General features: G+C 35.4%; 1 protein-coding gene across 1 annotated transcript in view; it reads right to left on the bottom strand.

Moving 5' to 3' along the window:
- LOC110464447 (protein FAM135A-like) overlaps window positions 1-15,059 on the bottom strand; it is a 41,503-nt gene extending 26,444 nt beyond the window's left edge. The window contains exons 1-11 of the mRNA XM_021519665.1: window positions 14,943-15,059; window positions 12,295-12,375; window positions 11,333-11,412; window positions 10,884-11,023; window positions 5,106-5,176; window positions 4,121-4,297; window positions 3,441-3,528; window positions 2,507-2,654; window positions 1,972-2,021; window positions 1,427-1,582; window positions 64-137 (exon numbers count right to left, since the gene is read on the bottom strand). Of these exons, the coding sequence (XP_021375340.1) occupies window positions 64-137; window positions 1,427-1,582; window positions 1,972-2,021; window positions 2,507-2,654; window positions 3,441-3,528; window positions 4,121-4,297; window positions 5,106-5,176; window positions 10,884-11,023; window positions 11,333-11,412; window positions 12,295-12,371 (1,061 nt within the window). The 5' untranslated portion in view covers window positions 12,372-12,375; window positions 14,943-15,059. The remainder of the gene's footprint in view (window positions 1-63; window positions 138-1,426; window positions 1,583-1,971; window positions 2,022-2,506; window positions 2,655-3,440; window positions 3,529-4,120; window positions 4,298-5,105; window positions 5,177-10,883; window positions 11,024-11,332; window positions 11,413-12,294; window positions 12,376-14,942) is intronic.
- Window positions 15,060-18,604: the final 3,545 nt, after the last annotated feature.

Raw genomic sequence — 18,604 nt, 5'->3', positions numbered from 1 at the left:
ACTAATTCAGAAGGATACCTATTTTTTTAACCCATGCAACACTCAACTCTTCATTTCTTATACCTTGGTTCATAACAGGAGAGGCATTCAGGTTTTGGATAATCATGAGTAAAAAATCCCTCAGCAAATCGTTTAACCTACAAACAAAAAGACACACTCTTATTAGGGTATAAAAACACCATGAACACTGCCCCAACCTGATTAGGCCAAAAATGTAACCTGGTTATCTTTATTTTCCCGAGCCAGATTTTGAAAAAGTCTTGACACTGAAGAGGTTCTGGTTACATACCCTTGGTAACTAGTATTTTGACAATTTTCACAATGTAACTGTACCAGAGACATTAAGGTCCCTTTGGTCTCACTTTCAATTTAAAATCACCATTAATAAATCGGTGTATATCATGCTGAGATATCATTGCATTCAATGTATTTTGGGAAAAATATCCCATGGCAGTTTTGTTACCATTTGCAAGTTATCATGATTGGAATCAATGACAGTGCCATTTTAGTGGCTAATTAAGGTGTTTAAATAAAGGAACCAAGACTACTGAACATGGATATGATATAATTAATACTCAAGTAGACATTATGACTATAAAATTATACATTTGTGCAGATCATTTTTATGAGTGTCATTTTATAATTGTATAAAATCATATTCATATGACCTGTGAAATGGTGACAAAAATTATTCCCGCAAGACTATCCTGATATGATTTTTTTTTTATCAGGGACTCATGATAAAAATATTAACAATTACTTTTGAGTCCCTGGAGGTAGCTAGGGCGTAAGAATTGTATCTGCTGCCCCCATTGCATGATCGTAAGAGGCGACTAAATTTGAGATCTTATCTTTTCTCTTCTTTCTTTCTTAACAACTTTCTTCTTCCTGATGACTCCCTTGACAATGCCTCACTTTTGGCATTTATTGAGCATTTGCCCCTGTGAGGAAGGCTTTGGGTTCTGTCCCCTGGCCGAGCCATACCAGAGTCCGTAAAAATGGAAGTTTCTACTCCTGCTTAACGCTCAGCAATTTAGGAGTGGGACAACTGATTCGCCCGTTGTCAGTATAATGTGACCTGGAGGGGTGTCCTGCTGGGTGTCTTCGACAGTATGTTTCAGTGAGGTAGCACTTTAAAGTCGACATCAGTTCAGCTCTATCACAAGGAGACGAACACAAACATAACGCAGCCTCCCACACACGCATACACTACACGCATGCATCTTGCTCACAGGGGAAGCCGTTCTTAAATGACCATAGCTGTTGATAGGACATTAAACAATACTAAACCAAACCAAACCAAACCCTAAACCATTATTAATTATAAGTGCCTCTCTGCCTTCCACAAAACCCCTCCATCTCCTGATATTTATATATAGAACAGCCATAACAAACTAATAACTCCTCAATACGAAGGTTTACAAACCCTGGCTGTGTGGTGTTCCTTAGCCAGGTAATGCATCACAGATTGATCAAGGGAGACAATTTCTAGGAACTGTGTCCACAGTATCACATTCTCCGCACACAGCTGGGTGATGTCTGTGGTGGCTGTCTGTAGTAGATCCTCCTCATTGTCAAAGTTCTGAGTAACAATCATGTTCATATTATAAACAGGAGATCAATTAATGTCATGTGGACAATAAGTACCAGGTTTGTAGGACTATTGATATGTTCAATGTTCAAGTACAGTAAGGTTATCAACAGAGTGTCAAGTACACTTCTGATACATTCAATGTTCACAATGTTTAAAGTAAGTGTTCAAATACATGATGATATGTTTAATGTTCAAGTCAACTTCCAGTTTGTCTAGCAAAATATGTTTCATTTCAAAATTTATGTATATTCATATAAATATATTTCTGCTGTTCTTTTGTTAGAATTAGCGATCCATTATTCAAACTTAAGAAAAAGTTATTTTAACTTTTATTGTTTGATTGGATATCCGTTAAATCTTGACACATATAAACATACCTGTAAGTTATTAACTAAGGTCTCCAGCCATACATGACAGTTTTTCTGCTCTGTGAAATACAACAAAAACCTGTGTCAATGTCCTGTTCACATTACTGTAGCTTTTGTGTCATGTCGAAAATGAGTTATGGCTTAACTTATAGCTATTTATAAACAAGCCACTTAATAAAATAAACTAATAGTTTTCCAAAAAGAATCTTTTCCTTATACTATCATAAATAACATAAGCAATTTAAGGTTTCATTCCTCCTAACCATTTCTTTTTGCAATTTAAGTTTTAGTTATCTCCCTTGCATATCTTTTTAATTCCCAATAACCTGGAGCAAGTTAAGGAGAGAAAGTAAATTATTTGGATTTATATATGAGACTGTTCATTATCAGTGAAATCTTCAACAGTTAAATGTGTCTCAAAGTAAGAATTTAAAATCAATTTTGATTAATATATGATTTTATGAGTTTGAAACTTCAATTTTTTTTGAGAATGTTAGATATCATATATCCTCAACATAAAGCTACAAAATTTCAGATTACAAACCTAGTTTAAATAGAGATCCTGAGATTTTGGATAGATACAGCTGAAATGTGGATTGTAGAGATTCAAATGTGGACAGCAAGATTGTGCACAGCTTCTTGTGTACATTGTAGGCATTATGCATCTTGATGGTATCACTAAACACAGGCTCCTGTAAAATAAGCACAAAATACATACGAAAACAGGGAATGGTGTTGCAAGCAATTAATCGTCCCTCACCAACTAAATTTGGTTCCCCACCAACAAACTTTGGTATTAAAACTAAACACGGGATTAAAACTGATATACTTTGGCAGGTAGCCTGGTCTCAGTACATATAACAAAATTATAAGATGATGGAGTATATGCAGTATGCCCTGGACAAAGCAAAGCAAGGTTACCCAATAATTACAGCTCGATCTAGATCTGCATATAGTTACTCAAAAGGCCAAATTTCAGTACATGACACTCCATTGTCACTACAGGTATTTATATTACTTGACCAAATGTAAGACGAGTCGTTGACTCAATTTTGTCATCTAGTATAAATAAAGACTATTATTACTACTTACAAATTTGGCAATTGTAGGCAACATTATACAAGATATGCCCTGGAAAGAGTAACAGATTGACTGACAGACGAGTGACAAACTTATTCCGTCTTTGCGTATTGCAGAGTTATCTTCTCTTGTGAGCAGGTATTGATTGGTACGTCATTGGTTTGTGTGAGAAAATTAAGTTGTTTTCTCAAAAATTGATGACTTTACTCTCACAAAAAAATTACATAACAATCAATACCTGCTCACAAGAGAAGATAACTCTGCAATATGCGAAGACAGAATAGTTCTCTCCATTAATATCAGGGGGGACTAATAATCATTTGTAATGTATAATGAATAACTTCACCTTCAGCAACTTCCATTTATCATTTGCTGTTTACAATTAATTACAAACTTACCCCCGAGATGGTTCTACTCCCAAAATACACCATCTCTAATGTGGCAGGCTCTGGTGCTGGTTTGTTGGACTTTTGAGGTCTGGGGACACTGTAGTAAAGAACGAAAGTTTACTATGTATAACATACAACAATTATAACACAGGGTCTTAATTACAGCACAACCAGTCATGTTTCTATTCAAAAACAAGTGAATCAAAACCTACAACAAACTATCAAAAGTTGCACTGCAACCAACAATATAAATACGTAACACATGGTCAGGATTTCAGTACGCCAGTAAGTGAATTAGAATTTACAATAAACATTGATTTCATGGTGGATTACTATCAATATCACAAAGCTTCCTTTCAACAGATAACAAATTTAAGTATTAATAATGCAGGACTAGTTTATATCAAAGTCACTGAGTTAAGTATACAGTCGTCACTATTTACTGTACATTGAATGATGTACATATATATACATACCTCCATTAGGATCCAGTGTTATATGGGATTTTACCGTCTATATTACTTCTTTGACCCATATATATATAGCAACATAAATTTTATGTGTTGAGTGTCTTGTTGTGGGCAGTGTCCGTGTCTATACTTTAGAAAACTAATAATTTTTTGAATTAAACAGCTGCTGAATTATTCCTGACCTCCAAGAGCTTGTGACATCAATCTCAGGGTCCTTACCTAATGTAGGGTTGGTGTATTGCGATGAGGGTTCCATGGACGGTGGTTTCCAGGGCACACAGGTGGAAGTAGTCAAAGAGGACTGGGATGTGGTGATGTAGCCCCTTCGTTGGACTGAAGTGAAGATGTAGGGAACGCTGGGACACACATTCCATCTTTTCATGTAGGCCTTGAGGCCTGAAACAGAACCATTGGACAATACCCCTTTAGAATTTGACACTTAATTTATATTATAATGTCTCAGCCTATGCAAGTAGCCCCCTTGGATTATGATTGGTCTTAAAAGAGGAAAGACTGATAAGTTTGGTAAGAAACAATGTAAAAACAACCATGGAGTCTCCAACTTCATTCACAGAACTTACCAATTAGATGATGAAAGTCAAAATGAGGCTAAATATAGGCCATTTCGGATTTTCATTCAAGCGCCAATGAAATGTTAACACTTGAACAATAATTTTATCAGATGTCTGGACACTTTTGAAAAGTGGAATATGATTCAGTTAATCCAAGGGTCTTAAGATTTCTAACCAATACAAAAATAACAAAACATAGGAAGTGATAGAATAGGAAAGGGTCTAAATTTACTCTTTCATGCCACATATACCTTCATTATATGTCATCTACAAAACTAGATCTATGGTACCGGTTCCAACAGCACCATATTTCACCTTAACGATAGGGATATGCTAATAATGCAGAGGTGTATGATTTCATATTTATAATACTTATTAATAAGCCGGCAGGTTAATTTTGAAATATTCTAGTTGCCAGACCTATATTTTCATTGTAAACATTGGAAAAAATTGTCTAGCCCCAATATGAAATCGGCTAGTCCTTGGCAGTGGGCTAGTGGAGTACGTTGTACATCCCTGTAATGTTGTACTCTTTACACAGAAGTTTTTATTAAATTTTGGTTGAAAAGAAATTCATTTAAATCCTCAATTTAAACTGCATTAATCTATTCATGTTCACACAAATCACTTACCCACTTTCTTCCTCTGAAAACCATAACTCCAATTCCACCTGTAATTCAAGTTTTTCAAGGCTTTCCTCTATCTGAAAATATAACAATCACTGAAAATTACACAACTAACTAAATTAAATGAACTTTACATTTAAAATCAACTTGTATAAACAAAACCTAGCTTTAACAAGGATCCAGTTATAGAATTATACATTAATAAACATCAAACACGTAAAATTGGAAAACCTCTACGTATTCAGGAATACTGTATTACTGGTTTCACAGAGATATTTCTTTTCTTGGATTTCCCTGTAGAGCAACCAAACATCTGCTATTGATAACAGGAGAATTATGCTGATGTTATTTACTTTTTGTTCACTTGTAAATAACAGGTTTTTTTCACAAGTGGTGAGAAATATTGATATTTTACAGGAGTGCTGAGCAGTACGAGTGAAAAACATAAACATGAAAAATGTTCAACCATTGAGTCAGCCATTCTACACTATAATTGTGATGACTGTTTTGATGGTTACAATAAGTGTAGTAAGAGTACCCCAAGTAATTAAGCTCAAAAGGAAAGTAGTCTCTTAATAGGAATGGTCATGTTAGAGATTGTATTAATGCAGGAATGATTTCTTACATACAAGCTAGCTAGTTTTGCCAAATAGGGCTGGTCTCTTGAGCAGATAATATGACTAAACAACATGTACACATACTTAATCAATTATCTCAATAATGCTGTTATTCTGGTTTGTTTATGTTTTATATCCTAATAACTGCTATGGCCATTTTAGGACGAGACAGGTTTTGGAAGTTGAGGAAAACCAGAGTACTTGGAGACTCCGAGAGAAACCATCAAACTGCAGCCAGTACCTGGCATAGGCCTCAAACCATGCATATATATAATGCCATTATTGATGATGACATATTGAATAATTTTATGTGAATGCAGGTTCTGTCTCATATTGTTGTGTACATGCATGTAGTTAAATAAAAAAGACTCCAAAGGTAGCTATAATGATCAGGAAGCGGAAAATATTTCAATACTTTCACTAATTTTTAAAGCTTTGCACATATGGTATTTTCAAATACATTGTATATGTACTCATCAAATTACTGGTTTTTCTCACACACAGAAAATGTACTGCTAAACTATGATTCTTAAATCTCAAAATTCTGACACCCTCTTTCAACGACCATCAACATATTATGCAAAAGTGCAAAGAAGAAGTCTTGTATATTCTAGCATACAGTTTATACTGTTTCTCACAGGATATTAGACTTAACCTGTCTAATCTGACCAGTATGTTGTGTCCCACAAATGCAAGCTGTCAGATTAGACAGGTTTCACTCTATATATAGTTTTCACTGAGCAACCACTAAACATTCTATATATTTTCATGAAATCTTATTTCAAACACAGTATCTCTGGAATTATTATATTAGACAGGAGAAATATACAAACTGCATCTCACTATAATTTGAAATAATGCTCACACATGAATATCATAATGGGTGTGGTTTGTGATAGATGCCACTTGATCCACACCAGCAGCGTGTATCTTAAGTAGCGTTTATCATTTACCGGCTGGCAATACAACAGAGTATATAATTATTGATTAAAGATAAATATTGAACATGACTTTGCTATTACGTGTCTGCCGCCTCTACATATAGAACAACATTGATAAATCCTCCAGCTGTTTTACAAATCGTCCTATAATGCCCCTACAGCGATGATCCTCCAGTATTGATTTAACTTAGCCCAAGCTGATTTTCTTTACACACAATAAATCTGGCGACCATACAAGATGAAAATGGCCATGTATGTTGGTATTTACCACAGCAGTGTTTACATATATGGATTCTTCAGTACAAATTGCATAGCCATCCCTTCATCTTGATGTGTTCATTTATTAGGTTTTATAGTTATGATAAATGTTCCAATTTTTATCATTCACAAAAGCAATTTTCAAACATCTTTCATTTAGCTATATTCAGTGCATATAATATATAAATTAAATTCAGTTTTTTGAAGTTGGATCTCTGCATTTAGATTTTGAAGAAAACATGACTTCAGGATATGAGAATATATTGATATTGAATAGAAATGGTGTGTGCATGATGTCAATGTCAAAACTAGATTATCAAAATCTACATACAACTGTCTGGTAATGTCATCTAATGAAAATACAACATTCTGCTGGCATAACTATATGATACATGTAACAATACCATGTTGATATTATCCTTTATTTGTTGTGATTTCATGTAATCATTACATTAGAAAATATACTTTTCTACTATCTAAACACTCCTCCGTGAATAATGGTAGCTGGCTGGGTTGGGAAATTACTAGGAACTTCCATACAGATTACCTTGAACAACATTCATAATTATACGCATAATGTCATTACTTAATTAGATTAATATCTCTCTATTATTACCCAATAGTCTATATAAATTATAATTAGTTATTTTTGACTGTTTCTGGCCTTTTGTCCAATTTCGGCTGTAGGGGTGAAACAGTCAAAACTGTTTTCCCGTCAGAGCGAACTGTTACCCGGCGCGAATTCGATGCGCAGAAATCCCCCTCGAGAGCCCCGTTCAAGCGTTTCGGTGATCGCGACTCAGTGTTGAAGCAATGGCAACATTGCATGCAGCATTGATACTAATTTTTATTTGGTAATAAAACAATTGTTTCATGGTTATTAGGTCACCTGAGCTTTAGCTCAAGTGACGTATTGCTATCCGTTTTCGTCCGTCGTCGTCCGTTAACATTTTACATTTCAAACTTAAAGTCAAGTTCTGCTGGGCCGATTGAACTGAAAGTTGGTAGGAATGATCGCCTCATGGTCCTGACAAAGTGTTGTTATTTTTCGGGTCGATCAGAAATCCAATATGGCCGCCACGGCCGCCATTTTGAAAACCTATTTCAAACTTAAAGTCAAGTTCTGCTGGACCGATTGAACTGAAAGTTGGTAGGAATGATCGCCTCATGGTCCTGACAAAGTGTTGTTATTTTTCGGGTCGATCAGAAATCCAATATGGCCGCCACGGCCGCCATTTTGAAAACCTATTTCAAACTTAAAGTCAAGTTCTGCTGGACCGATTGAACTGAAAGTTGGTAGGAATGATCGCCTCATGGTCCTGACAAAGTGTTGTTATTTTTCGGGTCAATCAGAAATACAATTTGGCTGCCATGGCCGCTATTTTGCTACTAAGTTCTAATAGGCCGATCTCACTTAAAATTGGTCTAGGAATGATCAGCTCATGGTCCTGACAAAGTTAAGTTAACATTATACTATTTTTTACTCAAATTGGTACATATTTCAACAACAAAAATAAATACTGTTAACTCAGGTGACCGTTTAGGCCCATGGGCCTCTTGTTTTGGGAACAGTCAAAACTATCATCCCTCGGTAGGGGGAATCCCTCGGTTGGCCTAGCGGCCTCGGGCAAACAGTTCCCCAGGGCTTCCCCCTACGTCGGGATGAAAGTTTTGACTGTTCCTCAAATAGCCATGAAACAATTGTATACTGAAAACATGCAGTAATAACACTGTATACATGTACAGTACACCGCTTACTGAAGGAGGTGCAAACAGTGATAATCTTTACGTCCTAAACACCAAGATTAGAAACTCACACATACTAGCAAAATCCATGGTAATTTTATGAATACATGTATGTAGCATAAATATCCTTCACTCACAAGCTTAATTTGCTGCAAGAAGATCTTAATTTTGATTTTGCGATATTAGCAAATATGTTGTCCAAAAGATGTCCTTGTAGCTCTAGGCCTACACATCATTGATTGATTGTCTGTCATTGTGAGTATCTTTTTACTGCTTTATTTGTTCTGGGGTTCATTCAAGTTTTGCAAATGAGTTCAGAATTAGCGAGTGAAATTTTTGATCACTTGCATAATAACTTCCCTATCTGCTTACCTGATTACTTATTGCCCAAAGATGTATAATTTCACTAGCCTAACACCCTGGACAAGTAGATTTTTGTCAAGGTTTCAAAATTTCAATATACAGGTCAGGCTATAGTTAGTAGCATTTTTCAAAATCTTTCTGCAGGCAAGAATTTTACAAGTGAAACTGCATATCTCTGACAGTGAAACTTTCAGATAATGATTTCTGGAGGAACATCTATACATGTACATGGATTAGGTATGAAAATAACCTGGGAGAGCCTCGATCTGTATACTGAATACCATAAGGAAAGTAACCTGATCATGAGATTACTCAGATCATTATGTTCCTCTAATACTCCATGTTCCTACAACTTTGTTTTGTGTCTGACCATTCATGCTCCTAGTAATTTTATTTTCTTGTTAAGCTGGTGTCACACCTGACAGGTGTACAACACTGTAAATCTCAACCGTGTATTATTACATAATTGATACTCAGGAAATGCCTGGAGACACAGACTTCAGACCAGCTGTATCAAATGTACTCATTTTATAGATTCCAGATCAGGATCTGACATAACAAATCCGTAGCCCCCCCCCCATCCCTGCACAAACTCTGCTGTCCCACAAGGTACGTACTGCAAACAAATTCTAGGTGACACAATTGATGAGATATGCCTCGTACAAAGTTATACACACGGACTGACAGAATGAAAACTATCGTCCCCTCTGGTATTACTGATGGGTGGGACTAATTACAGGATTAACAACAGTATCATATTATACCTTATCTCCTAGCCTTAAATCTGTCACAGTGATACAAGTGACCCTTATATTATCACTTAAAATGTTAAAATTGATGCAAGATGGATAAATGTAGGTGAAATAGCAAGAATAACACTGCATTATAGTAATGGTGCAGGAGACTAGATTTCTGTACATGATACTCAACCTTCTCCAAGTTACATGTGTACTGTATACAACTATAGCATGCTGATGAAGTCCACACATGGTTATAAATGTCAACCTAAGAAACGATGTTGACGGAGGACAAAGTCTGAGGTTGAAATTGTTTTCTAAGGTCAATATATATTTAACTAAAGACAAAATACTGTTGATGTTCAGCCAGACAGTCAACCCCATGACATTAATAAAGATTTCCATTTTAAATGGGCATATAAAAACCACATCTGCACGGATGAAAATTCACAATTCAAAATATGATGCTTTTCTTGTTTTTATCAGCATGAATATCAGCAAGATAAAGCCACTTCTCTTTTTCAGTAAAATGCTAGAAGCCAAAATGACATCCTCCTACTGAAATCTGTATTTGCTTATAAGTTTTTAAGAACCTATGTTCAAATAGAAATCCTAAAGCGTTTATACAACCTAGATCATTCTTTTGCCATATATCAAATAATAGTACAGGTGTAGAAATATATATAAGTGGCCAGAGTATGCAGACAAGATGGTATTAACTCGTCAAGGTATTAACAATTAAAACATTTGATGAATATTGTATATTGTATAATTCATCTTGTAGATTAATTTCAGGAGGATACCTAGTGGTATACAAATCCAGGTTTCCATACCTGTATTGATACTTGTGCTGATTTTTTTTTTCAACTTGATTCAACAGAAAATTAAACAAGCAACAGAAATTGAGGGATATGGTGTGGGTATTTATAAAACAAAAATGTTTTCAATCTAATTCTAATATCCTTGTTGGTCATTTGTCATAGTTTTCAACAGGCACCTTTCAAATGGTAAAATTTATTCATTTTCAAAACACTTAACAAAAATAAATCAACACATTTGGGCAGTGCCACACAAATATGATACATCCAAATATTTAAATACACACAATAATATACTACTTACCTTTGAGCTGTCGACGAGTGTGTGAAGCCGATACAGCACCATGTCATTGATCTGGACATCCTCGTTGCGATACAGTATTTGGAAAGTCTTGCTGTAAGCCGTTCCATTCACAACACACGCGGGCAGCACCAGTACATCCTCTGTAAGGCAAAGCACACAATTCAAATGTAAATTTGTTACCTAGACAGGCATTTCCCGGAATATTTTGAGAATTGTTCAACCTTCATTTTTTATTCAGTAGGAATTTCCATTATTTTTTTCCCGTACATCAAAATATTATTTTTATCATAGTTGGTGAACTTAAGAGCTTGTTACAGAAAAAAAATTACAACGCAGAATTTCACAAACATTTTACGTTAGGTAAAATTCTTTGGCTTTGCATTATCATTTTGACTATATAATAAGTTAATAACAACAGCAAAACTTCTAAATGTAATAAAAACGTTTACCTGATGCCTTGGCTAGGGTCACCTCTATCTTAGCTGGAGTCTTTGGACTTGTCTTCAGACTGGTTCTTATATTATAATACCTACAGAAACATCAAATAATGAATCTGAATTTACCTGATGAGAATTTTTCTAACACAATACATTTTTGTTTACAAATATTAATATATATATATCATTTGATATACACGATTGAAGTCAAACCTCTAATAAAGATAACTACAGGTTTCATTGTACAGCTGTTATGATTTGGAGTTTGTGAGACATGCTCAATATTAAGACCCTTTTACTCTTTTTCCTTTATTTTTTACAAGTATGTTCTGGTATAAATTTACAAAATTATTGAAATGGCAAAAAGTGCATACAGCATCATTATAGGAACATATAGAATTACCAGAAAATACAATTTTTAATTCCTGGTCATTCATTATATGATTTCCTTTATGTTTGGCAAAAAGATATGCAAAAGTGCACAATGATTTGCATGGCCTCCTTGTTTTGACCAATCTGAATATAGCATTTCAAAAAATTATTTTTTTGAGATTTATTAGATATAAACTAAATACTGATATTTTTTTTATAAAAAACAAATAAATATATAACAGGTATACAATAAGAGTTGACACACTAACTATATGAGGCTTGGTAAGATTTTATGTCAGAGCTAGAGCAAATTTATAATGGTTTTGCTTGTAGACTTCTGAAATCCTCCTGTGAGCTGTAGACTTTTCTGAAATCCTCCTGTGAGCTGTAGACTTTTCTGAAATCCTCCTGTGAGCTGTAGACTTTTCTGAAATCCTCCTGTGATCTGTAGACTTTTCTGAAATCCTCCTGTGAGCTGTAGAATTAACTCCAATTCTATTTAAATTGTACACCCCTGTCCTGATTTACTGATCATGGGCCCTATGGGTACCTAGATCTTAGCAATAGATCACAAAACAAATCCAGTAAATATCTGTACTTACCCTCTCTGAAACAGATCAACATTGTAGAACTTGTTGTACTCCACCGAGAACTCGAGAGTAGCCTGAAGTTCAGTCATACCTCTGAAACCAACAATGAGAATTTTGTCATCAAAATATCCAGGAATTTTACCAGTGTATATATAGATTTATACAATTAATAAATTGACCTTCCAAATTTGGCAAATATCATCACTACCTGCATTTTAATATGTTTTGACTTTTTCTGTCTTCTCCAGTTCACAATCGTGACCAACACTCTTTTAAAACTATTTATTACCCATTCAGACCAAGTCTTTCACTATTGGAGCCTTGGATCTGGTAAATTATTTTTTCACTAATTGCTGGTCATAAAAGGTTTTTACAGGAGGACCTGAACAAATGGTGACTGTTGGCGATTTCAACATATGTGCAACCAGAGGCCATATGGTGACTGATTACCTGGTTATGATGCATTGTTACTCAGGGGTCGATACTAACACTAGTCCGGCACTAGTAGATTTCAGCAAGGACTAGCGAATCACCTTACCTAACTTGTCCTTTGGACTAGTGAAAAATGTGATTACAAAATAAGAATACTCTGTTTTAAAATGTAGAAAACTGCTTAAAATAAGATATATTGCATGATAATTGTCAAAATTTTCCTAAAACTTCACCATATTTTTTATGGCAGTAGTTATTTTAAGTCCCAGGGACTGTCCCCTACTTTTGATGTTTGATTTAAACATATTTTATTGCAGAATTTGTAAAGGGATTAGGCACAAGTTATTCCAACTTATGAAGCCTTCTCCCAGGAATATTTTATACAATGTACATGGCAACATCAATAAATTTTACACAAATTATAAATGAAAATAATTTTTGATGTTTCGATCGTGCTGTAGATTGCGACGTTTCATTAACAGGAAATCTGGGACTAGTTACATTGACGAAGGACTAGAAAATAATCTATTTAACTAAACCTGTGGACTACCAAGCAAAAAAAAGTTACTTTCTTACCCTGGTTACCCCTGTTTAAGTTACTGAAATTAACGGTGATTTATTACAAAGTACATGTACATAGTCCTAAGATGAGTCTGTGACATTTACTTTGAAGAATGGTAATTATATATATATATAAATGAATGTAAAAGTTAACATGCTATTTCGTAACATTCTGTGGTATTAGTATTAGAAAATGAAATAGATATATGCTATAAACATTGTAAATGAAAAGTGATACAATGTTAATAACACATTTCACTTTCTATAACACTATTTAAATGTTATGAAAGGTCAATGTCTAAGTTCATTTATTCATCACAGTCACACAGCCTTTGGTTTTACATTTATATACCGATATATATGTCACTGTATTTCACTATGATTTGAGTGATTTCTGAAAGCTATATAACCACCTTAGTTAAAGACAGTTATATATGTCTGTCTACCATGCACTAGTAAATTAAAAGAGAAATTAAATTATACCCAGAAGTAGATAAACTTAAGATAATATGACATTATGTATACCTAGCATTTAATTGGGTCACAAAGGAGATTGACATGTATATATCAGCCTTTAAATGCCTAATTACAGACTAACTATTTATTGGGATCTATAAATATGATTTATCAGGTGGTTGAAATTGAAGGTGACTATATATATGTCATCTTTTAGGGGGCTTAGTTTTGTGAACACATCAAAATGAAGTGTAGAACAGCCAGTTCAAGCAATCTTGCATACATTTGTGTGTCTGATAATCTTTCGCATCGATATTTATCAGAATCTGAACATATTTCAAGTAGTAGCCTAATTAAGTCCAATGTTTTTCCTTTTTGTTTTTTGTTTATTTTGAAGGGAGGAGCCTTATAAGGGGCCAATCAATTAAATAACCTGTCATCTTGGTCAGAGGTTCTACAAGCCACACTAGTAATACTGTAATATAAACTGAAATGTTTGAAGCTAAAACAAGCACTTGCATTTTCAGATCTAGAGAAAGCACAACATTTAATAGGTGATAACGAAGTAATGTTGCAGATTCAATGAGGGACGTATCAATACATTCTTCAGAGTATTTAAGATGTTCACTTAAGGATCATAACATAAAATGATCTCTCAATAGATACTGTACTGCAGTACATTTCTTATATGTTTTTTCCGTACAAGTTATTTACCACCAGAATGTTATTTCCTGAAGTATGCAAGAATATCGGCCAGCAGTGAACTGCAGTTTGAAAAACAAATTATGATCTATTCGTATAGTTCTTCTCAGGAAGAAGATAGCAAAGCCCTGTGTAACAGTAGCACAGAAACAAAAGGGGACACCTATGAAATTGCAATACATTACAATATACAGCTGATATAGGCCCTGTGTAAAGTCACAACATGGGGACCAAGAGTCAGAACTGTCAATGTCAGTGTGAATATTACAACACATTTTTGTCACATGTGTAATTCAGCGGATCAATGAAAATGATAAGCACTTTTCTACTTCATACCTTTGAAATGTTATGAAAAGACATAGAACGTAAGTTTCTGTGATGAAGATTCTGACTGTCATTTGTCGACATGCTATGAATCAGTGAACCCGAACGTGTTGACATATCGGTAGACATTTTATCAACATTTCATCCCTCGCTCTTTTTCGGATTAACTGGTGTTTACTACAAACCTTGTGAGTGTTTCGGTCTATTCTTTCCGGGTCAACCCTCACCAGAAAGGCCAAGTTTGGACGTAATTTGGGATTACCCTAGCGATCATGTCTAATGTAAACTGACTGACATGCCAGACAGATTTCCACTTCCTGTAAAGTTTGCGCATGCGTAATAGTGTTTTCCGACAGCTTGACATTCGGGCGGGAAATGTTTTGTAATACTTTTAACTTATTTTCAAAAGGGTGCCTACATAGTCAATTAAGTCACAATCTAGATTAGAGTCAGATATCTCCTGGTTTGAAGATAGCTCTACTTAAGCCATCATTTAGGGATGGCATTTTAATAGAGTGTTAATCTTCATAACCGCCTAAAATTCTAATAATACTCCTAGTAGGTATAGGCTGTGCTTATATTCTCTGGCCCTTGTGATTCCACTAATTCATCCAAAAACCTATAAAAGAGACTCATTCATATGCAAATATGATGACAATGATGACGTCTTGACCAATCGACCGAACTTAGAATCTAACTATTTAATAGTCTGGTGATGTTGTATGTTCAGCATCGTCGGATATCCACGGTTGATTTCGCTTCGGTACTCACTCATCACTGACATGATATGTATGTTCAGGCAACCGAGACTATATAACAGTTGGTATGTTTGGACCTACCCTGCTATATGGAGAGCATCAGCACTGATAAGACGTGTTAAAGCAAGGTTTAGATAAACACTAAAAATATATTACATGATAGAATAACCTGCTTCGAAACTGGACTGATTAGACCACACTACAATTATTTTTGTTCAAGCCTTTACTAGCTGTACTGAAAAGATATTACGGTCTATAGTTACTTGTACATTGAATGAATTTCATAATTGTTCAAGAGAGAAATTGCGGCGAAAATAGAGACACACGGTAGTCTAGTGGTAGGACGCTGGGCTCGTGACCGAAGAGTTGCGGGTTCGAGTCACAACACGGCACTCAGCTTGTTCTAGTCTACTCAGCTGTAAATGAGTGCGTGGTTGGACAGTAATATATTTGTAGAATGCTAGCTGTGAGATCCGAAATGGCAGCACCAGTTGTTTGCTCCCAAAGGAGTTGATAAAGATATTGGCTGGTTGCAAAGGCCCTATAACAACGGATAATAGTTCGTGAACCGTTTTGAGATGACCTACGAACTATAGGTTGTGATAACGCGGTATATAAGAACCTGGAATTATTATTGTAATGAAATTAAATGAAATAAGAAAGTACCTAGCAGGAATACATGTGGTAAGTCTATGAAGAAAGTCATAGCGTCCACATATTACTCGATCGGCAATAGCGATACGAAATGGCAAATAGGCCTAATGAAAATGTATGTGATCCGAAACATAGAAGTAAAACAACAATAACAAAATTGCCTAGAAAGCCCTTTATAACATTGGTGGTCTGCAAAACATAATTTATGTTTAAGTTAGTAGCTCATGTAATTTCACATACAGCATATATGTTATCGTAGACTACGATACATTCCTAAATCTAGCCAGGGACGTATAGTGAAGTCTATATACTGTCCCTGATCTAGCCAGGGACGTATAGTGAAGTCTATATCCTGTCCCTGATCTAGCCATGGACGTATAGTGAAGACTATATACTGTCCCTGATCTAGCCATGGAAGTATAGTGAAGTCTATATACTGTCCCTGATGTAGCCATGGACGTATAGTGAAGTCTATATACTGTCCCTGATATAGCTATGGACGTATAGTGAAGTATATATACTGTCCCTGATCTAGCCAGGGACGTATAGTCGAGTCTATATACTGTCCCTGATCTAGCCATGGAAGTATAGTGAAGTCTATATACTGTCCCTGATATAGCCATGGACGAATAGTGAAGTATATATACTGTCCCTGATCTAGCCAGGGACGTGTAGTTAAGTCTATATACTGTCACTGATCTAGCCATGGACGTATAGTGAAGTCTATATACGGTCCCTGATCTAGCCAGGGACGTATAGTGAAGACTATATACTGTCCCTGATCTAGCCAGGGACGTGTAGTTAAGTCTATATACTGTCACTGATCTAGCCATGGACGTATAGTGAATTCTATATACTGTCCCTGATCTAGCCAGGGACGTATAGTTGAGTCTATATACTGTCCCTAATCTAGCCAGGGACGTATAGTGAAGTCTATATACGGTCCCTGATCTAGCCAGGGACGTATAGTGAAGTCTATATCCTGTCCCTGATCTAGCCATGGACGTATAGTGACGTCTATATACTGTCCCTGATATAGCCATGGACGAATAGTGAAGTATATATACTGTCCCTGATCTAGCCAGGGACGTATAGGGAAGTCTATATACTGTCCCTGATCTAGCCATGGACGTATAGTGAAGTCTATATGTTGTCCCTGATCTAGCCAGGGACGTATAGTGGAGTCTATATACTGTCCCTGATCTAGCCATGGACGTATAGTGAAGTCTATATACTGTCCCTGATATAGCCATGGACGTATAGTGAAGTATATATACTGTCCCTGATCTAGCGACAGAACGGTGGTAGGCAGTTGATTCAAACATCTGGAGACCCAATGGTAATATTTTTGTAATTGCCAACAGCTTTCTCTTCATGAAGTCGGATTTCAATGTTTGATGTTTCAGCTTGTGGAACAGGTATAATATCAATGGCTAAACTAGTTCTCTGATAACTTCAATTATTATAACACAAGAATCGTTCATGGTAAAAGAAGACTCAATTTGCAGTCGAGACAGGAAATGCAAAAACAAATCAAGATTCCAAAGACAATATGCATATACCCCTTTAAAAGAAATGGAAAACAAATCTGATGTGTCTTTGATATTTAGAAAATACAAAAAATTAAATTGTAAACGTATTCATATAAATGTAATTTAATATATACCGTTTTCCGTGTAAAATTACCAAATAACCTATGCATAAAACTTCACCGATACAGGTAGCTGAAGGGCAAAATCACGACGTGTTCAATTTTAATGATATCAATAGGAATGCGCTAATGAACACGTGTATGTACTATTCTAACATCCACAACAACTGTATCAGTCTGGAAGGGAAATAACTCTGTCTGGTGGAAACTATTGATTTGAATCTAAAAATCTACGAAAGATGTGAGAGAAAGATGCTCTGTATTGTTTTACACGACGACTATTGTTGTACTTGATGTAATCTGATGGTCTGAACATCATTAAATAAAAAATATAAAAAAGGTTTCTCGTTTCTGACTCGTGCAAGAAGGCATATTTTCTTTCAGACTTGACACTAGTAAATCTTGCAATACGTACGTCCATTAATCTCCGGTCAAATACAACGCACAATGTCGTCCTTCCCAAGGTTAGCTTTTAAATCATTAACTTTGTTATCATTTTTTTTTTTGCAACCAGAGGATGGTCCTATATATAGTAACCAAACTGTAACATTTCCAGTATGTTTCCGGTCACAAGAGGACATACTGCGGGGCCTGTGGCCAGCGTGTTTTGTACATACATAGTTATGTGTTTTGTTTTCAATTGTCAACAAGTTCTTCACCGGCAGTTGTGTTTCAGTTTCCGAAAAGATTGCTCCAGAGAAAACAGTGTTGTGCTCAAATGTTTTGTTCTTAATTACCAGTAACAATGGGCATACATAACATTTTCACCTGTAGACAAACTATG

This window comes from Mizuhopecten yessoensis, unplaced genomic scaffold (assembly GCF_002113885.1).
Source record: "Mizuhopecten yessoensis strain PY_sf001 unplaced genomic scaffold, ASM211388v2 scaffold10989_1, whole genome shotgun sequence".
Lineage (NCBI taxonomy): Eukaryota > Metazoa > Mollusca > Bivalvia > Pectinida > Pectinidae > Mizuhopecten > Mizuhopecten yessoensis.
The sequence above is the reverse complement of the archived record's forward strand: the minus strand, read 5'-3'. Positions and strand labels throughout refer to the sequence as shown.